We start from the raw sequence: 24,432 nt of genomic DNA, 5'->3' as shown, positions 1-24,432 counted from the left end.
GCCAGTCCAGTTCTATGTATGGTTGTGAAAGCTGGAGAACGAAGAAAGCTGATGGGGGGGATCAATGCATTTGAAATGTGATGCTGGAGAAGCGTTCTGTGGATACTGTTTGTCTGAGAATAGGGTGACTTGGAGGGCTCTCATTTATAGGGTTGGTAAAACTTGAAATTGACTTGGAGGCATTTAACAATAAACGTTGCTTGGACTTGGGCTAGTCCTGATCTGGCAACCCTGAGGAAAGGTGATGGTTTTGGATCCAGTCCTTTGGATGCTAATTTTTAAGCTAGCATTCTGCTTCCATGAGTAAGGCACTCTGGAAGCAAGATGTAGAAGTAGTTACCATCCCTTGTGGTTTGTTGTTCCAAGGGCTCTCTGGGAGTCTACACTGGAGAAATAATGCAGTTTGACACCACTTGGATGGCCAGGGTTCCATGCTAAAGAATCCGTGGGATGTGTAGTTTGGTGAAGCACCGGCACTCTTTGGCATAGAAGGCTAAAGACCTTGCAAAACTACAAATCCTAGGATGCCATAGGATGGAGTTACAGCATTTAACAGTCCACCTCTGTTCTTTTTACACATGGAGATTCATTACACTCTGATATGAGTGTGTGTGTGTGTGTGACAGAGAGAGAGAGAGAGAGAGCATCTCCAAATGCCTGCCATTTTGGAGACCCAGGGGACTTGCTGAGGCTAACCGAATCAGTTCAAAACTCAGTCTAAAAATAAATGTTTAAAGGAGAGCGATTGAGGCGGCCAGGTGAGTGAGCTTTTATCATTTCCTCTGGCATGCCTCTCCTGTAAAGAATTGTAGCAGTGTGTGGGTGTGCATGTGTGCTTCTTTTTAAAAAATTATAATCAGGAAAAGCTCTTATTCTGAGTAGTCTGGGGTTTCAGCAATAGCTTATGGCAGCATTTATTAAATTGCGGTGAAGCCAGTCTGCTCCGGAGTGGCAACCTCAGGAGCATCTCAACAACCAGCTAGAAATAACTGCTGGACCCTAAATTCCCAGCAACCCTTCTTCCCTTATTATGCTAGGCATGCGCAAATAAAGCACAGCAGCCTTAAAAGCACATGTCTGTGCAATGGGGAACAGTGGGGCTGGTCCTCAGGGGTCCTAAAGCAGCAGGGGTAAGGAAAGGGAAATGGGAACTGTAGGCATTTTGTTGCAAGGGCTCTGTGCCTGGATGATGCAATGGATGGAGTAGTGCCTTCTGCTGTGGTGTGCCTTCAAGTCATTTCCGACTTATGGCCACCCTAAGGTGAACCTATTGCAGGGTTTTCTTGGCAAGACTTGTTCAGAGGAAGTTTGCCATTGCTTTCCCCTGAGGCTGAGAGCATGTGAATGAATGAGGCATGGTTTCCAAACTCTCCAGCTATTGTGATTTGAGAGACGCAGTCCCCATTAAACCTTTGTTGTCCTTATTTATTAGCTGCTTTTACAAAGTCCCAGTTTCTTCCCACTGTGCCCTTTATCCACAGCTTACAAATGGAATTCAAAGTGCAAAAGTAGTTGGCACTCACTTATCTCAGTAGAGGGAAGAGGAGAAGAGTCGGGCCCTTTCCAGTAGCCTCAGGCAAAAGCAAACTGCTGCAGCCTCTCCTACCTTGTGTGATCTTCTATGTTAATACTTTTTGTCATCTTGACCACACTCTGAGGTTTCTTTGCCACATGTGTCGTGTTTTTTCATCTGTGAAATGTTGGAGAGTTCCTATGGTTGGAAGGACAAGTTTTTTCCTCTCTAAATTAATAAACAGCAACAATAATATGTTTAAAGTTATGTAGTGCAAAATTTCAATTTTACCATTGTGATAGAATAGTGTGTTATTCTGATACTCACACTTTCCTGGATGTTGCAGTGCTGGTCCTGTGTTTAAAAAAACACATACAAAATGTGCATATTTGTGGAAATAATGTACAAAACTATATTACATTAGAGGAGATCAGTTGGAAAAGCAACTATTGTAGGACAGATTGTGTACAAAAATTCATACAAATTCTGTGCAGACTTTAAAAACGCCAGTGGTACTAATCCCACTAGATTTAGGCAAGGGAAGAAATTTCTGGAGGATTAATTCTTCCTCCCTTTCTTTACCTTCTAAGATTTGGAGCCATCTACAGCCTCGAGGGCTAGAAACTTGCCGTTGACTATAAATTGACAATTTCAGGGTGCTAAATTTCTCTGCTTCTGTAGTGGAATTGCACTATATACCCGGCCCTGAACATAAATGCACTCTTGTTCAGGAACGCTGGCCTTTTTGGAAGGTGCATGAATGATGTGATGATAGATGTATTACTACTGATCATGAGTTCTAGAAACCTGAATGTGTGGGTGAGGGCATAGGAGCCCAGTTTGGGTGGTTTGTGTGGATCTAGGGCCCTGTAGGAGCCAAGGAATTGCAGTGTGGCTTGATACGATTTTTTTTGTTTGGGAATGTATTATCTATAAAAGAGCAAAGTACTTTGCCAATTGCAACCATGGAAGGAAATGCCACCTTTTCTTGATTCCAGCTGCATCTTCCTGCTAATTTTTTTTGAGCCATTCTGTTGCTGATTTGGGCTGAATTTTGCAGAAACCATCAGATTCTTATTGATTTGGTGCATCTGGAAGTTGGCACACAATGGTTTTTCTTCCAGCTGAGTGCAGCATAGTCTGTGATGGTTGTGTGAAATGGCTTTTGCTTGGCCTAGGATTTGGATGATGTCTCATTCATGAGATCTGTTTCTCTTCCCTGTCTTGCAGAGGACGGTGAGTACTTCCTTAAGGTCCTGATTCCCAGCTATGCTGCTGGATCCATCATCGGCAAAGGAGGCCAAACCATTGTCCAGTTGCAGAAGGAAACTGGAGCCACCATCAAGCTCTCCAAATCCAAGGACTTTTATCCAGGTGAGAGTGAGCAGTTAGAAAGGTTCATTTTTCAGATGATAAACTGAAAAGTAGGGGAAACTTTTATATTTGCACAAACTCTCCTTTTCCTTGAAGACTCTCCAAAATTGGAAACAGAGAGGCTTGTTCATACCTAACTGTACCTCATGTGATGGCTGTCATCCAAGTACATACTTGCCAACAGTTCCTATATGTCTTCTGTTGTCCCACTTTTTCAGCTGCTTTTAAAATGTCCCAATTTCTCTCTCCTTCTCCCACATTCTTCTTTCAGTCTCAGCTTCCTTCAGTTGGTGCAAACTGAGTTCATAGTGCAAAAGTAGTTTGCACTCAGTTAATTCAGAAGGTGAGAGAGGAGGACAGAGAGTGAAGTCTTGTCCTCCCCAGTAAACTAAGGCAAAAGCACATTATTGCATCCTCTCCTAGCTGATTAATAACTTTTACTATCTTAAGCACACTCTAATGTTATTTGGCCACATGTGTCCTGCTTTTTATCTGTTGGAAGATATGAGAAGATCCTTAAAATAAAAACTAGAAACTGCAGAGTTTCAGAGAAGTAAGATTTTGGGAACTGAATTTCCAGAAGTTTGCTGACAGCTAGTCTAGGGAGTTTTGATATTCTGGTCTTGAAAAAGCCAATCCTTTAAGATTTAGCAAAAGTGGTTGTTGTTGTGTGGCTTCCAATCATTTCCCTAAACCTGGTTCATACTTGGGAGACCAGCAATTAATCCTAAGTGCTGCCGCCTCTATTTCAGAGGAAGGAACTGTCAAAACCACCTCTTAAGTATTCCTGGTCTAGGAAAACCCTTTGACATTTGTGTGGGTCATCATAACTCAAGAGACCACTCGGGCTGCAGTTTGACACTGTTTTAACTGCCATGGCTCAGTGCTATAGAATTCTGGAAAGTGCATTTTTGTGAGCCTTCTCCCTCAGAGAGCTCTGGCACCACAATGAACTACAATTCCCAGAATCCCATAGCATTGAGCCATGGCAGTTAAAGCGGCGTCACACTGCATTATTTTTCCAGTGTGGATGCTGCCTTGAAGGCACGCACACAAAGATAGCGTGAACCCCTCACTTGGCAAGATTTGTTCTGAAGGGGTTCGCCCTTTCCTTCCTTTGAGGCTGGGAGAGAGTGTGCCTTGCTCAAGGTCACCCAGTGGGTTTCCATGGTCAAGCAGGGATTCGAACCCAGGTCTCCAGAGTTGTAGTCAATGCTTACACCACTATACCACCCCACGGGCTGTCCTGGCAAATATCCTCGAGCCAAACCCATGAGCTGAGCTCACAGCCTGTGGGGCTAGCATGGCCGAGACCCGCTTGCCCTCTCATTCCCGCTAATCCGGGCTGTGATTGAAGGGCAGACAAAGCCCCGATGGGACAGCCCTGGCTAAGCCGCTTTCCCTCCACATCCTCTGGTCTTGATTGCGGGATTATGGGCTGGGAGACTGCAAATCCTCACCAGTGCAAAAGGATGGAGAGGGATGGAGGGGAGGGGGCAGAGAGGGAGAAATAGGCCTGGATCTGGTTGCCATGGCAACAGGGAGCAGGTGCCCTGTTTGTTTGTGGCTTCCGGGAAAGGACCCCCCCTTCCCTTTGCTTCCCTCCCCCTCTCTTCCAAGGGAAAGGAAACCCTTTGTATTGCTTATGGGGTTTGGCGGGTAGGATGCAAATGCATTTCTAATGGAGCCCTTTTCTTTAGATGGAGACTGAGATGCAGGGGTTTAAGACACACACACATATACACATATACACACAATGCATCCTTGTGTTCTGCATGAATTAATGGCAACGTTACTGCTACCTTTGTTGTATGTGCTTCTAAGTCGTTTCTGATTTACATCGACCCTAAGGCAGCCCTAAGGCGAACCTATCATGGGGGTTTCTGGGCAAGAGTTGTTCAGCGGAGGTTTGCCATGGCCATCCCCTGAGGCTGAGAGACTGTGACTTGCCCAAGGTCACACAGTAGATTTGCATGGCTGAGCCAAGATTCAAACCCTGTTTGGCCTTGGATTTGGAGTTGTAGTCCAAAGCTCAAACCACTAGACTGGCTCTATATTACTGCTACTACTCCCTTCCAATTGGACAGTGGGCAGTGTATATCTATGTGAGAATGAAAGAGATCTTTATAAACATCAGGGTTGCCATAATGCAAACTGGAGAGGGCTCCTGTCCCTTTAACGGTCATGTGGCCCAAATAGCTTCTGTGTTCATCCTCATGAATAACCTTTGCCATCTGCACCACACTTGGATGCAGCTTGGCCACTCGTGTCCCCATTTTTGTCTTTGAAATATTGGAAGGTATGTCATTGCGCTCCAGGATTTGCACGCAGAAGGCAGTGAGAGCATAACAATACTTCAGTTCTACAACTGCAAACTTTGGCTGGATTTGGAGGGGGTTGGAGTGTAAGGAAAGGAAACAGGAAATGCAGCCTGGCTGGGCTGGCCAGCTAGGGAAATGGATTGAATGGCAGGAAACACTCTTTCTGATAAGGTGGCCAGAAGGTTGCAGGCTAGATAGAATAACTGCTCCAGCCAGTCCGAGTGCGTTGCCCCTTTTCCAGATTTGGGAGTCCTGAACCTCCCCTCTGAACTCCTTGTCTTCAAAGTAGAGCAGGAAAAAGAACGAAATACCCAGCAGGAAGGATCTTCTTAAATTAGAGGTCGCAGGCAGAGGGATCTCTTGTTGCAGGGGTGTACATGTGGCCCTGAGATGCTTAGAAATACATTTTAGAAGGGTCTGGAAGAAGATGCCACATCAAAGGGGAGAGGAAGTAGGAATGGAAGAGCCCTGTGTGTGTCATTGCTGATGCACTGTGGAAAAATCAGAGTGAAAATCGACAGGGCTGCCTGTCGGAAAACCATATCCTCCAACTGTCCTGATTTTACAGGGACGGTCCCAATTCATCCTTTGTTGTGCGACATTTTCAGCTGCTTTAAAAGCATCCCACTTTCTCTCTCTTCCTCCCACATACCCTCTTGGTCTATAACTCACTTCAATTCAGGCCAAGTGGCCCTGTTGAGGAACAATGTATAGGAATAAATTCTTCCAAAATACAGCCACAAAGCCCAAAAAACCCACAAAAAACGATGGATGCTGGCCGTGAAAGCCTTTGACTAAACATTGAGTTCAGTATGCAAAACTACTTTGAATTCAGTTAACTCAGCAGGGGGAACAAGGGAGGAGGGGTGAAGTCTTGTCCTTTCCAATACACTCAGGCAAAAGCAAACTGCTGCAACCCCATTCATTCCTCATTAGTACCTTTTTCCCTGCCTTGACCACATTGTGATACTGCTTGGCTATGTATGCTCAGGTTTTCCATCTGGGGAATGGTATGGAAAATTAAAAGTCACATATACATTCATGCTTGGAGAATGCCAGATGGCTTTTATTCCAGATCTACCTAGATCTGGCATGTTTCTAGTCCACAAGCAAGTAAACCAGAACATGTATCCCCAGCTGCATAAGAGACAAACAACGGGTTGCATGAAATACATGTATTTTTAAAGGAATTTTGGCCACTTTTATTTTTAAGGAAGAGCTGCCGTGGAGAGGCCTGAACCAGTTTGTACTCCCAGCATCCGAGGCTGGAAATTGTTTGGACGGGAAATGGGTGTGTGGCCTCAAGCTGGATCAGGTGCTTTCCATGCAGCGACTTTTCTTTTCAAATAAAAGCATTCAGCTCAAGCAGGGTATTTTCTTTTTCTTTTTAAAAATCCTTTTTTTAAAGTGTATAAAGCCACTTGGGGTATACCAACAGTTTGAAAAGGAATATGGGGTGATGCAACTGTCTTCCATTTTACAAACACATGATTGCCTAGAGGCAATTCTTAACGCACCCTGGTTCCTAGAATTACAGAAGTGATTTACATGAATAAGTAGCAATTTTCTATAGATATCTTTACTTTTAAATACAGGCAAACTTTGTTCTATCGACGACGACAACAAACATAACCCTCCAACACATCTCTGCGCAGTGGGCAGGATGGAGAATGAGGACTGTGATGACGAATTTGAATTTTTCTCTTCCACACCCAAATCCAGCATCCAGTCTTGTATCAGAAAGGCTCCATAGCTGTTTGCTATCTCTCTAGGCCAGTGGCTCACCACCTTTTGTTTTTTAGAAGGTTTGGACTCCAACTCCCAAAATCTCTGAGCATTGGCCAGACTGACTGAGGCGTCTAGAGGTGGAAGTCCTAAATGTCTGGAGGACCAGTTTTTGTGAACCACTATTGTAGGGCATTGTCAGCCCTATGCTTTGCACAGCACCCAGTACTTTCTTGGAGCTAGGAATAGCAAACTTATTAGCTGGGCGATTTTGCAAGTTGTAGTCTCCAGCTGTAACGCTTCCAAGTTGTTGTTGTTGTTCTATCTATCTATCTATCTATCTATTTATATTCCGACTTTTCCCCAAAACTGGGACTCAGAGCAGCTTACAAGATCACAAACATTACAATTAAAAACATAGGAAAATGTTACATTAAAACAGAATTAAATTATTACAATACTGAAACAGGTTGCATAAAAAAATAAAATATAGCTAAAAAGATAAAGGCGTTTAAAATACTTCTTGACATATATAACTAAAAACTCATAATGTTGATAAACAGAACAAGATTAGAAAGAACTTCTTGACTGTAAGAGCTCTTGGACCTTAGGAGGTGGCGGACTCCTCTTCTTTGGAGGGCTTTAAACAAGTTGAATGGGCAGCTCTCAGGAGTGCTCTAGTGTGCATCAACACTGTAAAAGTCATGCAGTTTGTTTTTTTTAATGTTTAATTAATTTAAGCACTGTAGCTCCAGCCTACCACGGAATCCTGGGATTTGCAGTTTTACAGAATATTTAGCTTAGTCTGCTAAAGAGTGCTGGTGTCTCACAAAACTACCATCCCAGGATTGTGTAAGATAGAGCCATGGCAGATAAAGTGACGCCAAACTGCATTACTTCTACAGTGTAAATGCACCCCTAGTTGTGTATTCCTATTTTGTGCTAGGTTGAACTAAATGGGCCTTACTATCCCTTCTAACTCTGTGATTTGGAATGGCTGTGCAGATGCTGCAATTTCTTGCACATCTAAACCTGGCCATTTCAGTGAATTGCAGCAACATTAACAGAAAACCCTTAGTGCTCTCAATTGGGTTGTCCCTGTTTGCCAACCAGGTCACAGGGCAACCGTCTGAGAGCAAACTCTGTCCCTAGTGTTGCACCTACATGCTGGGAAAAAGCAAAGAGCGTTGAATTTTTCTGGTTGCCAAACAGCTGTTAAAGGCCTGGCCGCCAGGCTACAAACACAATAGCAACCAGTATTGGGCCTCTGACAAACCAAACACCTTACTTCCAATTTACTCCACCTAGCCAATTTATCCAGGAAGGCCAGAAGGCATCTGGGTTACCTAGAGGGAACACCAATGAGCCTTCTCTGCTTTGCCAGCTTGGAAGCCTCCTTTCCCCTTGTTTTTCCAGACCCTGGAATGCACCAGGTCCCTCCGCACCCTTTCCTATTTTTCCAGGGCTGAGTAATTTTTGGTGGGGGGTGTTTTTGTTCCTGGGAAAGTGAAGGGATTGTTAGTAGTAGTGGCCAGGGGAGGGCATGCAGGGAGGTGATGGATCCCTTGACTTTTTTATTCTGTGGTCAGAGAGACAAATCCCTGGAGGTGCTGGATGTTGACTGCTGCAAAAATGAAACACATACACAAGGCACCCTCCAAAAAGACTTGGCTGCTCTGTAAGCTTCATAGCACCCATGGGGTGCTACATAAGAGTATGAGAAGAGCCCCCGCTGGATAGACCATTTTGCCTAGCATCCTGTATCCAACGGTGGCCAGTCGGATGCCTCCAACAAAGATCACAAACAAAGCATAAGGACATAAGGAAACCTTCCTATGTTGATCTGTCTCTAGCATCAGGGAGAGACTGAAAAGGCTACAGCATCAGCATCATCATCATCATTATTATTATTATTGACTGCATATCCCAGAATCTTTCAGCCAGCATAAACATGGGATAGTCTGGTTGCTGTCTAAACAAACCAACTTTTCCAAGGCTTGCTCTGAAATAGACTGCCTCTGAACTTGGAGGCTCCCTTTGGCTTATCTGATAGTTCGAGGTTGTTCTGGAAGTCAGCTCTCGATGGACGACAGTCCAGCTGGCAGTGAACAGCTGCATAAAAAGGGCAGACAGGATATGCCAAGGAGGTACGCCGCCAGGTGACTAGTGGAAACAGGAGTCAACAGCTTGTATTATGTAACCCTTGCTTTGTGCAAAGGACGGGGCTTAAGGATACTAATTAAGGTTAAATAGTCTTTGAACATACTATAGGCCTTTGTGGCTGGATGGATTATTGATGATTATTGACTATTGCTTGAATATATTGGGAAGATCTCGTTTGGAATACTGTGTCCACTTCTGAACACCACAGTTCAAAAGGAACTGGAACATATCCAGAGAAGGGCAACGAAGATGATCAAAAGTCCGGAAACCAAGTCTCATAAAAAAACTACTTAGGTTATTTAGTTTAGGAAAAAGATGACTGAGGGGGTTATTCAGATGGTGAAAATAATCCCAGTAGAATCTGGGTTGAATCTTTGTTATTCACATGCATTTCGAATGCATCTGATTCAGTTTGAGGGGGGAAGCTGCCAAAAAAACCACTTAAACTGAGATAATTGCGAGTATTTCCCCGGAGTTTTCCTAAAAGATTCACATTGTCGGCTGTGTGAATAACTGATGCGAATAGGCCCAGGATAATCTGGGATAAAACTCTGCATACCTTCAACATGTTTAAAAACATGCGCATTGTCAGTTAGACCTTACATCAGCTATGATGTCACAGCTCATTAGCATGTGATGTCATCTCTCATTAGCATGTTCCTCCTCCCAGATTAACCCCTTATGGTTCAGAAGAAGTTCCCAGATGACTGAAGGACCAGTCATCACACCATCTTTATTCACAGTTTTGGCATCTGTGAGCAACAGAACTCACAGAGATGCACCTAGGTGCAGTTCCGCTTTAAAAAATAGCGTGGACAATAAAGCCGGAATGCATCAGTGAGATTGTTTGCATAGTTGCACTAAAAACAACATCATTTGAATGGCTCCCAAGAAGTAACATAATAGCGATCTTTACATTTTGGAAGGGATATCATCTAGAAGAAGGAGTGAGCTTGTTTCCTACTGCTCTAGAGACTAGAACCCAAACCAGTGGATTCAAATTGCAAGAAAAAAGATCCCACCTAATCATTAGGAAGAACTACTTTACTATAAGAGCTTTTTGGCAGTGGCATAAACTGACTTAAAAGGTAGTGCCCTCTCTCTTTGTAGGTCTTTAAACAGAGGCTGGATGGCCATTTTTGAGGAGTGCTTTAGTTGTGTATTCCTGCATGGCAGGGATTAGACAAAATAGCCCTTGCAGCCCCTTTCTGTCTCCAGAATCTGTTATACTATGGTGTCCCAAGTGTGGGCAAGCTGGGTGGCTGGTGTGGCTAGTGAGTTGCTTTACAAAATCTGCTGGTTTGTTTAAATGGCGGCTTCTACTTTGAACAATGGTTTAGGGAGGTACTGAATGTAAGTTCTGGTGCCTTATATTGGTGTGACTGTAATATTAGTAGTATATACACAGATGACACCTGTTTATGGTGTCAGCATCCAGGTTTGTTTTGGGGTGTGTATGTGTTACAGCTACTTCCGAGAAACACATTACAATGATACTTTTTAAAGGTCAACCCAAAGGAGGAAAATAAATTACACAAGCTTTCAAAACTCACAAGCTTCTTCATCAGGTATGGATATTAATAGTAATTTTAACTCCTGTTTAGTCATCCTGTTATAGCTATAAGGGTGGACATGGTTGTTCTGACTGCTCACTGTTTTGGTCTGTTGTGTAGTGTTACTGCAGCAGCCATCTTCATAATGTGCATTGCGGTACAAATCATTGCTGGCTATATAATTTTTGGTGCAACTTGCTCCATTTGGACCACAGCCCCCATCAGCCTCAGACAAGGGAATGATGGGAGCTGTGGCCAAGACATCTGGAGAGCATCATATAAGGAGGAAGGGCTCTGTTGCAGTATTTCAGGGATGATATTTAATGGGAAGGGGATATAATACTCCATGGAAATGCTAGGTGGCAACTTTTACTGTTACTCAGGGCACTCAGTGTACCTTCCTGCCCCATCCATTTTATCCTCACAATAACCCAGGTTATAAGATCAGGGCTGGTCTAAGGTTACCTCCTGAGCTTTATGTCAGTAAGGGATTTGAATCAGGATCTGTCCAGTCCTAGTCTGACTGCCATGGCTCAGTGCTGTAGAATTCTGGGAACTGCAGTTTTGTGAGCCATTTAGCCTTCTCTGTCAGAGAGCTCTGGTGCCACAATAAACTACAATGCCCACAAATTCCATAGCATTGAGCCATGGCATTTAAAGCAGTGTCAACCTAGATTATTTCCGCAGTATGGCTGCAGCCTGTGGAAATCTTACCAGAGGCATATCCATAGATCTCAGCTCCACACATATCCTACAATATTTGTGTATTTTTACTACTCTCCCCACTTTACTTTGCACAGCTGTTTTAAGGGTTGGTGAGAGAATGCTTGAAGCATGCTTTAGCAACACTGTTATGAATCATATCTTATGTGAGCGGTGCTAGAATTCCTCTATACCCAGAGGCTGCACATTTTATGTGACAAACTTCCATCTTGTCGTAGTTCTAGATGTGTGGGAATACACCACTTAACCCGGGATAACCGATCTTGCATCCCCCCCCCCGTGAGTTTTCCTAAAAGATTCACATTGTCGGCTGCGTGAATAGACCTGGGGATAAACCAGAATAAAACTTTGCATGCCTTGAATGTGTTTTGAATGCATGCGCATTGTTGAATCCATCTTCTGCATTTCTTCTGCAATAATAATAATAATAAAATATCATCTTCATGGTAATGTAGAAGAGGGAATTTCAGCATGTGTGGCTTGCTAACCTGACTGCATGACAAGCAACACCTTGCTGCAATATCCTGTCATACACAACTATTAAAAGAGCCAGTGTAGTGGTTTGAGCATTTGACTATGACTCTGGAGACCAGGGTTCGCATCTATGAAAACCCACCATGGGCAAATCACACTCTCTCAACCTCAGAGGATGGTAAGAGCAAACCCCTTCTGAAGAAATTTGCTAAGGAAGTGATAGCTTCCCCTTAGGGCCACCTACTTCGAACGAAGGCACACAGTGCACACAGAACTATGAAAAGAATTCAAAGATATAGTTATGTTAGTCTGCAGAGAGATCTTGTAGCACCTTTGAGACATGGAAGAAAGACGGTGGCAGCATGAGCTTTCGTAGGCTTAAGTCTACTTAACCAAATGCATCTGAGGAAGTAAAGTCAAGTCTACGAAAGCTCATGCAGCCAACATCTTTCTTTCAGTTAGTCTCAATGGTGCTACAAGATCTCTCTACATTAAAAGTAGAAGCGCCCTTTCTAGTTTTCAGTGTGGCAGTCCTTAAGTTGGCAATGTTATCAGTGTGGCAATCCAGTATTTTCAGTGTGGCAATCCAACATCGCCAGTGTTTTCAATGTGGCTTGTGCACCAATATTCCAAAATTGAGACCATGTTTCTTTCTTTTTACGCAGCCTCAGGTATCTGTCCCTGCACCTGTCCTGACTCCAGTTTCTCATAGACCCCACCATCATAAGTAGAGAGAGGACAATGAAGGGTCCCCCAACCCTCCTTCCCCATGAGTGTGTGTGGGGGGTCCTCTCTCCCCATATCCCGAATTGTCTTGTTGCCTAGGTGATCCCCCCTCCTCCTTCCTCCATTTTGCAGATGAGGGGGTGCCGGTTGCCATGACAATGACGATGGCAGGCCCTTGAGGCCTACTGGTGGTAGTGATGGGGAGGAGAAGGCCTCTGTGTGTTGCTATGGCAACCCCGGAGCCAGAGAGGGGCTTTGTTGCAGCAGCAGCAGCTGAGAGGAAGGCAGGAAGGAAAAGGAGAAGATGCAGAAGCCGAACTTGGCCCAAGGAGAAGGAGGAGGAGGAGAAGAGGGTGTTGCTAGAAAATGGGAGCCTTCAGTCTCCGAGAATCGAAAGCATTGCCTCCTCTTTGCCTCCTCCATCTGCAAAAGGCATTTCCGTGTCTCTTCCCACACAAGTCCAAAACACACTGCAGAAATAATCCAGTTTGAGATCGCTTAAACCACCCTGGCTCAGTGCAAGGGAATCCTGAATACTAGTTCTGTGAGACATTTAGTCCTCTGTCAGAGAGCAATGGTGCCATAATAAACTATTATTATTATTATTAAGCTATACATACAATCAATTAAAATAGAAATTCTCTGAAGACGCCAGCCACAGATGCTGGCGAAACAGGAATTAAACTCTTCTAGAGCATGGCCACATAGCCCCAAAAAACCCACAAAAATCTATGGATGCCGGCCATGAAAGCCTTTGAATTCACAGATAAAATAAACCTGCCGATGGCATACATTCTATGAAAGTACTGTAATTAAACATAATACATATTAGTACTACAATTCCCAGGATTCCCTATATATGTTTGACGCAAGGTGATGGCACACTAAAAAAACCCAAAACAAACCAAAAGTCTGGAATAAGCGCTCCCACTTTGAGCAGTACCCGGAATTGTTACCCTTTGGACTACAGCACCCAGAATCCCAAGCCAACATGGAGTGGTCTGCTGGCTGGGGCCTCTGGGAGCTGTAGTCGAGAAATGTAAGACTTCCCAGCTCTGAGCATGAGGCAGCTTCTTCCATTCCTAATTTAAGAAGACATCCAGGGGTAGCCATGTTGGCCACTTTGCAAATCCAATCAATCAAAAATTGGTGGATTTTTAATTTAAGAAGAGAAGAACTATGCTGGATAAGACCAAAAGCCTCTCTCGTCCAATGCCTTATTGTTTCTTGCAGTGGTCAGTCGGATCCCTGTTGGGAAGGAGGACATGAATGCAATGCCACCTTCCTACTTGATAGCATTAAAAGGTGTGCTGCCTCTGGTCCTGAGGTTCTACACAGCCACTATCATGATTACATGCTGTAAGAATTACAGGGTGAAGGACCCCCGTGAACATGGAAAAAATGCAAATAAAAAACCCCACTATTCTTTTTACTTGAGAGAACACTTTAGGAATCTCCAGTGCAACTCTGTGCTCAACATCTGCCAGAGGTTGATCGTAGAATCATGCTGGAGGACCTACAAATGCCCAGAGAAGTGTTTTCTCTAGGAACTTCTCGGTTCTCCAGCACAACTCTATGGTCAACTTTTGGCGGACTTGCACTGGAGGACCTAGAGATTCCTAGAGACAACACAGAAATCACATATGTGAATAATCAAATCTGTAAAAGTCAGAACTGCAAATGGAAAGGTCCGACTGTACTTCCTTTTTGTCGGTCCTGAATTTGCCGCCATCCAGCTTCATGCACCCAGCCTGTTGCTCTAAAATTTCCTTCTGCTTCCATGTTTATCTCTATTCCTTCCTCCTGATATTTTCTCCTTTCATTCCATACAGGGAAACCAAGCCCTCTGGATAAGCCTGACCCATCAGACTCTACTTTAAACATCCTCAACCTTTTTTTGCCCCTACAGGAACCACGGAGCGGGTGTGCCTCGTCCAAGGCACGGCAGAAGCCCTCAATGCAGTTCACAACTTCATTGCGGAGAAGGTCCGAGAGATCCCTCAGTCTGTGGTGAAGCCTGAGTCGGTCAACATCCTCCAGCCCCAGACAACCATGAACCCTGACCGAGCCAAGCAGGTGAATGTCCTCCGAAAGGAGGCAGCTCATTCTTGTGTAGGGTTTGGGATTACTAGGAGAGGATACAGCTTGGAATGCCCCTTATAAGAAAAGAAGATACTCTGCCCGATGGGACCAAACATCAGTTTAGTCCAGCCTCTCCCAATCTGGTGCCTTCACTACAATCCTACATTGTCCACAGCCAGCATGTGGATTATTATATGAGAGCCAGTGTGGCATAGTGGTTTGAGCATTGGACTGTGACTCTGGACACCAGGAATCGAATCCGAGCTCAGCCATGAAACCCATGGGTGATCTTGGGCAAGTCACATACTCTCAGCCTTGGATGATGGCAATGGCAAACCCCTTCTGAAGGAAGTTGCCAAGAAAATCCCATGATAGGTTTACCATAGGGTCACCATAAGTCAGAAATAACTTGCTGGCACACACTAACAGCAACATAGACCATCTGGAGGGAACTGGTTGCAGAAGTCTGGTCCAGTCCAGAGTGTGGAAAAGCGATGGACCACATCTTACACAATCTCCAGCCAGCATGACAGGGAGATGGATCCTATTATTTTTCTGCTACTCATGAGACTAGAACACAAACCAATGGATTTAAATTACAAGAAAAATGACTCCACTTAAACATTAGGAAGAAACGTTGTTATTTTTAATGGTAGAAGCTATTCAGCAGTTGAGTGGACTACCTTGCAGGGTGGTGGAGTCTCTTTCTTTGGAGGTCTTTAAACATAAGTTGGATGGCCATCTCTCAGGAGTGATTTAGTTGTGTGTATCTGGATGGCAGAGGATTAGACAAAATGGCCCTTGCAATTCCTCCCTACTCTAAGATCCTATGTTTCTATTTTTGTTTGTCAGTTTGGGATAAAGAAAAAATACCATCACCCTGAAGTTCAGTGCAGAAACTTTTTTTTAAAGGCGTCCTTGCAAATGAGAATTTGAAAATGTACATATTGTGCTTTTTACATTCAGTTACCCACTTTGGGTTTTGATGCTGGGGAAGTTTACCAAGCAATTTGAATCAATTGGTTCATGATCTAGCCTCATGTTCTAGAAGAACCTCTCTTCAGACATTTAACAGGGGCTATTGTGTCACTTCTCAACCAATAGAATAGAAAACATTAACAGCATAAAATACCAAGATCAATGTGGCAATATTTTTGTCATCCTTGAGCCATCTATAAACATGCCAGTGGTCTGCAAAGATGTTGGTGGGAGTGTGCAATGCATGGTATTTCTGTTCCAGAGCATTGCTTTCCCATTGCAAGGGAAAGATGGCCAAACAGGGAGGGGTGTGCCTTTTCCTCCACTCAAGGTTGTTGTGTGTCGAAGAGGCCAGCCTGCAGGTTTTTTCATTGTCTGTTGGTTGTGCCGTCACTATGGCAGCGCACAAGAAAGCCAGCTATGGGTTGGAAGCTGAAAGCAAGGATCTTGGCAGAACCACCTTTGAGTGGGGGTCAGGAAGTATGTATGGAGTAGGAATTTACATGGCTGCTAGGATGAGGAGAAATGAATGAAAAGTGCATTCCTGCCCCCTGTCAGTTAAAAAGGCGCCTTTCCTTTTGGAGGGAAGCTACAGAGATTCTTCCAAAATGTCCATAGATTATAGGAAGTTTGTTTGTCTGTTTGGCTTGTATCCTGATTTTATCCCAGACCTTTGACTCAAGCAGCTTATAATACAATTAAGAACAGGTACAGAGGCTGTAGTTAAGAAATCAGAAGACTTGGAAGGGTGATTATGAAAGATTTAGACAAGACAGTGTAATGATATTGAATATCAAGGTCAGGATAATTCACACCATCCTATTTCCCATTTCTGTGTATGGTTGTGAAAGCTGGACAGTGAAGAAAGCTGATAAGAAGAAAATCAGCTCATTTGAAATGTAGTCCTAGAGAAGAGTTCTATGGATACCACAGCCTGGCAAAAGCAAAAATAAATGGGTCTTAGAGGAGTTCAAGTGTAAACTCTCCCTGGAAGCCAAAAAGACTAAACAGAGACTGTCATACTTTGGACAGAGCATGAGAAGACATGATTTATTAGAAAAGATGATAATGCTTGGTAAGGTAGAAGGCAGTAGGAAAAGAGAAAGACTGCTTTTCAAGTTGATTAATTTGATGAAGGAAGCTAAAGCCCAGAGATTGCAAGACCTAATAACAGGCAGACCTGAAGAACTCTCATTTATAGGGTCACCATAATTCAAAGTTGACTTGATGGCTATTAAGAACAAACAGATAAAGACAGAGGAAAAAGTTACAAAATCTGGGTTGGAAAAGCCCCAGAGTAATTGAAACTAGCCTTCCTTCCTTCCTTCCTTCCTTCCTTCCTTCCTTCCTTCCTTCCTTCCTTTCTTTTTGGAAGCCAAGATTTTCTGCAAGAAAAATGCTAAAATGCATTAGTCCCAGTCCGAATTTCCCCCAAATGTGCAAGCGTCTCTATGCAACTGACCATTTCCACCCACAAACATAAAGAGCTAAAAAGCATTTATAGAAATTGAGATGGGCCTCTAGTGCAGTGGCAGAGCACCTGTTGTTGGACACACAGTACACCTGAAAAAGAAACTCCTGATAGAAATCTCTAAGCTCTGAGACCAATAGTTTGACATGTGAGATTAGGCTAAACTGTGAAGCAGGGTTCCTACAACGGGGGGGGGGGGGGGGGTCATGTCTGGGAAGAAAAAAGGCGAAGTGTTTGTCCAAATGAGTGACCTAAATCTAGCAAGGTGAGTATGTATTTCAGGAGAGACTAATTTTAGTCCTAAAATAACCAGAAATGGGACACAAATTGGGACAGGTGACTCAAGATACTTATAAGGTGAGCAAGCTGGTTTTATATGTCTTTCTCAGGATAGAAAAGGTGTCAACATATTTATCTGGCCTTGGCAACCAATACAGGCGAGGAGGGCTAGTCCCTGATTTTATGTGGCACCCCCATTTTTATTGGGGAGAGAGGAGTAGATTGTTTCCAAGACAAAGAGGATCTGCATCTCTTAAATATTTGAAGGGGTGCCATATTGAGGATGGAGCAAGCTTGTTTTCTGATGCTTCAGAGAACAGGACATGGAGCAATGGATGCAAATGACAGGAAAAGAGATTCCACCTAAAAATTAGGAAGAACTTCCTGATGGTCAGAGTTGTTCTGACCAGTGGAAGACGCTGCCTCGGAATGTAATGGAGTCTCCTCCTTTGGAGGTATTTAAACAGAGGTTGGATGGCCATCTGTCAGGAGTGCCTTGGTTGTGAGTTCCTACATAGCAGAAAGGGCTTGGACTCTGTGGCCCTTGGGGTCTCTTCCAACTCTAGGATTATATGATTCTATTAGATTTGTCCTTTTCTAAGTGGGTAATGCATCATCCCACCTCTGTGCTGTGTTTCAAAAACAGAGCATGGAAAGTTCCTTTTTTGGGCCACAAACACCCAGATTCCCCCATGACCACTGTTTTCCCTGGCTTGGGGCATTGTGAGAGTTGTAGTCTAACAAAAGGAATGTTTTCTTAGCTCTGCTTAGAAACACAGTGGAACAAACACTAGCCCCAGATGTCTTCTAGAGCTGGATAAGGGGATTGAAATAGTACAGTCGTTGCTCTGGTGATGCTTCAGAGTATTTTGGAAGCACAGGTCAACCCTGGAAGAATCTACTTCCCATCTCCAAATGTGGGTTTATCCTTTCCTTGTATTCCTCACATCTGCCCAGATTGTGATGGACTCCTGCTGCGGTGGGTAAACCTGAGGCCTCTTCCTTACTTTTTTCAGGCATTTTCCTTCTCTGGGCTCCTCTCAGAGGCATCTTTCTTGATTTAAATTGGGAGTTTGTAGAGTTGGCGGGCTTGGAGGCGACAGCTGACTCTCAGATTACATGGCCCTTAAATGTGGGATGCAGTCCTACCTAGTCTGCCTGCATGGAAGGACTTTCTCTTGCCTCCTGCTCTCTTGCTTTCCCTCTCCACTAATCCAGCACTATCGCTGTGGGTTGGTCGAGGTGATGGATTTCGGGAGGCGCCTCTGACTTGATTACATAAGAGCATTTTCTTGCTAAATCTGTATGGCTTTCTCTTTCTCGGTGGTTATATAAAGGCAGTGGGGTGGGCAGGGTTGAGGAGCCCCCTCCTTCTTCATCACAGAGCCCCTGAAGCCATCTCTCTGAAAGCCCACTCTTGCTTCCCTCCCGCTCCCATCCTCCTGTACGGTTATCCTTTGAACAGCTCCTAAAAAATGGCCCAATCTCTCCTGAAATCTCAGGAGCCGCAGGAATTGCTTCAGATCCTCGCTGCAGATCTACTCTAACAACCACCCCCATGTTTGAAGCACCCCCTCATTACATTTAATCACATTTTCCTCCCCAGTCAACACTCTTTCCTGGTATAAGCTGAGTGTGCTAGAAACAGAGCTGTGTAGCCAGAAGTTCTGCAGACGAGAAAAGGAACAAAAGGTAGAATTGCCTCTGGAATGCATAATGCATCAGAATTACCACTTTAATTTTTTAAAAATACTGTACCTAAATAATAGTAATAATAATGTTTCTGGTCCTTGGAGTTGTGAAAATTTTGCTTCGCTTATAAAAAGTAGGTGAGCAATGCTGACTGAAATGGCAGAAGCCAGAATTGTTGTAGAAGATTTTATTAGTGGCTGGAAGTGTGTCCTAGCCCAGTTTCTCCTTGTGCATCAGTAAGCGAGTCAACTATGCAAAAGGGGAGAAATCAGGCAAACAGGCTCCATTTGCACATATTATGCAAACTGAAGGATTCAGCTCTTGGAGCAGAATTTTGATTTGTTCCACCCTGTCTTAGCACAGAACAGATGTGGCTCTCTGCCTGCAAGGAGAATGGTTTCCCCCCCTTCCGCACTGTTTGGAAAAGTTTCTGTGTTCAAACGTTGGTGTGTTTGTGTATCCAAAGCTTGGAGGAGTTAACTTGTTTTTGCTGAAATCTAACTTTTTAAATCTATATTTTAAATTTAATTCTAACACAAAAAGCATACTAAAAACCACTCAGTTACATGACATATAAAAAAACATAACCTTACACTAATATACAAATATAACTAAACTAAATTCCTCCCCAACCCTTCAGCTCCATCCCCCTGTATAAAACGATAACAATTAACACAAGAAACAATTTATTAATAACAAAAACCAAATTAAAACAACTGAAGCTAACTTTTCAAAGCTGTTATTTCCACCAAGGCGAGGATAGAAGACATGCACTCCAAATCTCATCTCCCACCCAACACAGAAACCCTAATTCAGAAGAATGCTGGCAAAACACCTTCAGCCCAGAACAGTCCCAACTTGGATGGTTTTGGAAGAATCCTATCTGCTTGTTGGCTGTGTCCCTCCTTCATTCACAGTTGGGTTTGAGTTGAACACACTGGACACAAGATGCATTGGTTGTTTTGTGTGTCTGCAAGTCATTTTCAACTGGTAGTACCATGAGGTGAGCCTACTATGAGGTTCTCTTGGCGAGATTTCTTCAGAAGGGGTTTGCCATTGCCTTCCTCTGAGAGTGAGGGAGAGTGACTTGCTCAAGGTTACCCAGTGGGTTTTCTTGCCTGAGTGATCATTCGAACCCTGGTCTCTTGCTCTGCTAGTCCAACCCTCAGACCACTAAACCAAGCTGTCTGGTCAAACACAGCTGAGTAGAGATGAAGGTTAGTGTCTTGAATGCAAGACGTGTGGTGCTCTCCGTGGTGCTGAAAAAGCTTCCTCCATCCTATTATTTGCTCTAGTCTGATGCATTGTATAGTAATGGGTAACAAAAGAAAAGAAAAGAATTGAGTATGTGGCATTCCTGGGATTTTATTGGGATGCAAATTAGACCTTTTTTGCACCTGTGTTGTGCCTGTAATTGTTGTGGACAATTCATTATTTGTTGATGACTTTCACCCTACTTATCTAGACTGGTCTTCGGACTCTGACATGATGGCCATACTGAAAGCTCTACCAGCTTGGTAGAAACTGTCAAAGCTTGCACTCCACTAGCAAAGCCTTCAAGAACCTACAATCCCTTCCACAACACAAGTAGGCAGGATAATAGGATTTTGCAGAGGATGGAAAATTACAGTTATGGGTTATAGTTCGACTCCATCTCCTCCACTTCCTCTTAGATGGCATTTACTCCTCTGATTTAATAGTCTTCTCACTGTGATGTCAAGCAAAACTCACAGTCTAGGTCAACACAGTCATTTTGAAGGACCTGTAGGTGTAAAAGTAGATAGCCATTTAAAGATGTAGAACAGCAACTATAAACTACTTCTCTCATTTCTCTCCATGCAGGCTAAGGTGATCGTTCCTAACAGCACAGCTGGGTTGATCATCGGCAAAGGAGGGGCTACAGTAAAGGCCATTATGGAGCAGTCCGGAGCCTGGGTACAGCTGAGCCAGAAGCCTGAGGGCATCAATCTTCAGGAACGGGTGGTGACCATCAGTGGCGAACCCGAACAGATCCACAAAGCTGTTGACATCATTGTCCAGAAGATCCAGGAAGATCCTCAGAGCAGCAGCTGCCTCAACATTAGCTATGCCAACATTACTGGTCCAGTGGCCAATTCCAACCCAACCGGATCACCCTATGCTAACTCCACGGACGTGCTGCCAGCTGCTGCCGCTGCAGCCACAGCATCTGGCCTCCTGGGTCACACCAGCCTTGCTGGAGTAGGGGCCTTCCCAGCTGCTCTGCCAGGTTTCTCTGGCAGTGACCTTTTGGCCATCAGCACAGCCCTCAACACCTTAGCCAGCTATGGATATAACACCAGTTCTTTGGGGCTTGGCCTCAACTCCGCGGCCGCCTCCGGGGTGCTGGCTGCCGTAGCTGCTGGTGCAAATCCAGCTGCTGCTGCCGCCGCCAACCTCCTAGCTTCTTACGCCAACGAAGCATCTACTAGTACCACCACTCCAGCTGGTGCAGTCGGAGCCTTCACCTTGGGCTCCTTAGCTGCAGCCACTGGGGCAGCCAATGGCTACCTGGGGACAGCCTCTCCTTTGGTGGCTAGCTCCTTCTTAGCCACAGAGAAGCTTGTGGAAAGCACCAAAGATATGGTGGAGATTGCTGTGCCGGAGAACCTAGTGGGCGCCATTTTGGGGAAAGGCGGCAAGACGTTAGTTGAGTACCAAGAGCTGACGGGCGCCCGCATCCAGATTTCCAAAAAGGGGGAGTTTATTCCGGGTACTAGGAACCGAAAAGTCACCATCACAGGCACTCCGGCTGCTACTCAAGCAGCACAGTATCTTATCAGCCAGCGAGTAACGTATGAGCAAGGAGTTCGGGCCACCAACCCACAGAAAGTGGGTTAAGAGAAGGCTGGAGAGAAGGCTGGGGGAAGGAGTAGAGTTCAAATCAGTTCTTTAATCATTAAAATTGTAACCTACCCAACACCAGCCCCTGTCCAGTGTCCATCTCTCACACACGCACCCCCCTTTCTGGGCAGTAGCCCAGCATTTGTTCTACTGGAACTTTATTTCGCTGATGGTGCGATCTGTTTATGTGTGTGTGTGTGTATATATATATATATATATGGCAACATTTTTTTTCTTTTTTGAGTTGATGGATTTTAATAGAAAAACCTTTTTTAAGAAAAAGAAGTCCTCTTTCCCTCTTTTCTTTCCAATTTTCTTTCTCAACAATCTTGACAGGGAAAGGTCTGTCTCTTCTTTCCCCGTCCCCAGAGTATGTAGATCAAGTTCAGGATTTCTTGATGGGTTGTTGGTGTTTCTCTTCATGCCCACCCAAGGTATTGTCACCTGTAGATGTTCAAACTGAGTTTCAAGATATAAGTGGGGAGGGAAGATATGGGTTGAGTTCATGAGGAGGTGGTTCCTCTGCCTCATGATCTTGATCTCTGAAAGTGACACTACTTTGTGTATTATCTTAGCTACCCATTGTTCATAGTGAAGCAACGTGGGGGTTTTCTTCCTCTAGGCAGCCTAGTGTGTACTAAAGTGAGGTACTCTGTAAGGAAAAATACAGTGAGGAAAGAGGGGTTGGATTAGTGAGCTCTAGAACAGGGGAGTGGGTTTGTTCAAAGTGGTGGGCTTTTTAAAAGACACAATTCTTCCATGCATATTTTTATCTGGGAGGAAGAAAAGTGTCTCTGTGGGTATACTTTTCCCTTTTCCCAGTCATATGTATGATAAGAAGAAAAAGTGAGGTACTTGGGTGGAAGGTTTGTGGTTGAAGGGTTTTCCTGCATGATACAGAAGAAGTCGAGAGAACAGGATCTGAGCGTTCACACTGGAGAAGTTTTTCCAAGGGCAAGTCATAACATGATGGGACTTTGAAGCCCTTAAGTTGGTCCTCCTGTGAGTATAGAAACAACACAGTTCCAGAGAGAAGACAAATAAGTAGTGTGAGATATGAGAAATGGCTGAGACTGAGGGTTAATTTCTCTAAGGTGAGAGTCAGATTTCCATTTCTAGGCAGTCTAGGTGACTTCTTCAGAAGGTGCCCTGAGGTTGTGGTCCCCTTCTTGGGCGGTGTTTGCCTACTTCCTGTCTTGACTCTCCCCTCATAAAGTTCCTTCACCAAACTTCGGAAATTCTTCTTGTATTGTGTTTTGAGAGCAGGAAGAAAGCTTTTTGTTGGTTTTGCAGGGGCTGTCATCTGAAGGGGAGGCCTGTTTTCTTAAAAGACAAGAACAACAGCCCCCCCAAACCCCACCCTCATTACATCTACAAGTGCCACCCCTTTCGGTAAAATCTGCATGGCACAGCTGGAAAGGAAATGCTTGCTACTGATGCACTTATCTTGTTGCCAGTCCAGCTTATTGCATTCAGTGCCACCCTCTAACCTGGCCCTCTGCTAACATAAGAAAAGCACTCGGCCATTTTGTGAGGGCAGCTGTTATCAGTATTAGTGCTTTGTGTAATGCTGAATATCAGCAAAGAGGCTGTGACGTCCCTCTTGTGGAGCCTCTCTTGTTCGACTTACTCTTTGGCTTTCGTTCTCTCTTTTAATCCCCTTCCATGTAAAAAATGGCAGTATTATGGTCCTGTAGTGGGGGAAGAAAGCCCTCATCCCAATGATTATGCAGCAGGGATCCCACTTCCCTGCTACAGTTGCTTGCCTCCTTCTTTGTGAATATTTGCTCTAGAGGTTTCAGTCCCAGAGCAATTTGATCAGCGCTTCCAATTTCCAAAGGGATGTGGGCTAGCATTTTAATGGTGACAAGTGCCAGGCACATGGGACTTGCGCAATGTAGTATGACCCCCAGCCTCTTTCTTTGTCCTCATCCAAACGATGGCTTTCCGTTTGGTAGTCCAAGCACAGAGCTGTGTGTTGCTGTCATCTTTTCTGAGCTATCTCTTTTTGCTAGTCTTTCAGTGACTGACATGGGATACCCCATATACCTATCATCCTTAAAAGGGGTGTGTGTGAAATAAATCAGGGTACCACCCTGTAGTGTTTACATATAGGGCCTGGAGCTTCTCCTAAATCATGAAGAAGATTTAGCCCTTTCTGCTCTTGCAGGTGCCAGCATGTTAATAAGAGCCTAGCTTTGCTGTTGCACAAGTATTGTTTTGTGTCTGTCATAGGAACATGCAAGTTCAGGATTTGCCAGGAGGCTGAACACAGCCGCCTTGCAAAGTCAAGCACTGGGTTGCATCAGTTTTCCTCTCTTTCTTTGAAAATAAAAGGCCACTTAGAAGTCAGGCAGAGTGGGAGCTCACAGCGCTGGCTTGCGAAGTGGAGGCAAAGTGGATGTCTACCTCGTCACCCCAAATCGCATTGTGATCTCGCCTAGACGTCCTGTGGCACATTATACTGTACTTTCTTTCAGGCTGTGTGCATGCATT

The 24,432-nt window shown here is 44.3% G+C and overlaps 1 protein-coding gene across 2 annotated transcripts in view; it reads left to right on the top strand.

Moving 5' to 3' along the window:
* The window catches only part of NOVA2 (NOVA alternative splicing regulator 2), a 37,405-nt gene extending 15,391 nt beyond the window's left edge, over positions 1 to 22,014 (top strand). For both annotated transcript variants that reach the window (XM_042439080.1, XM_042439081.1), the window contains exons 2-4: positions 2,744 to 2,887; positions 14,482 to 14,648; positions 20,917 to 22,014. In XM_042439080.1, the coding sequence (XP_042295014.1) occupies positions 2,744 to 2,887; positions 14,482 to 14,648; positions 20,917 to 21,933 (1,328 nt within the window). In that variant the 3' untranslated portion in view covers positions 21,934 to 22,014. The remainder of the gene's footprint in view (positions 1 to 2,743; positions 2,888 to 14,481; positions 14,649 to 20,916) is intronic.
* Positions 22,015 to 24,432: the final 2,418 nt, after the last annotated feature.

Source organism: Sceloporus undulatus, chromosome 9, assembly GCF_019175285.1.
Source record: "Sceloporus undulatus isolate JIND9_A2432 ecotype Alabama chromosome 9, SceUnd_v1.1, whole genome shotgun sequence".
Classification (NCBI taxonomy): Eukaryota; Metazoa; Chordata; class Lepidosauria; order Squamata; family Phrynosomatidae; genus Sceloporus; species Sceloporus undulatus.
Note: the sequence above shows the minus strand (reverse complement) of the source record. Positions and strands in the feature narration are given on the sequence as shown.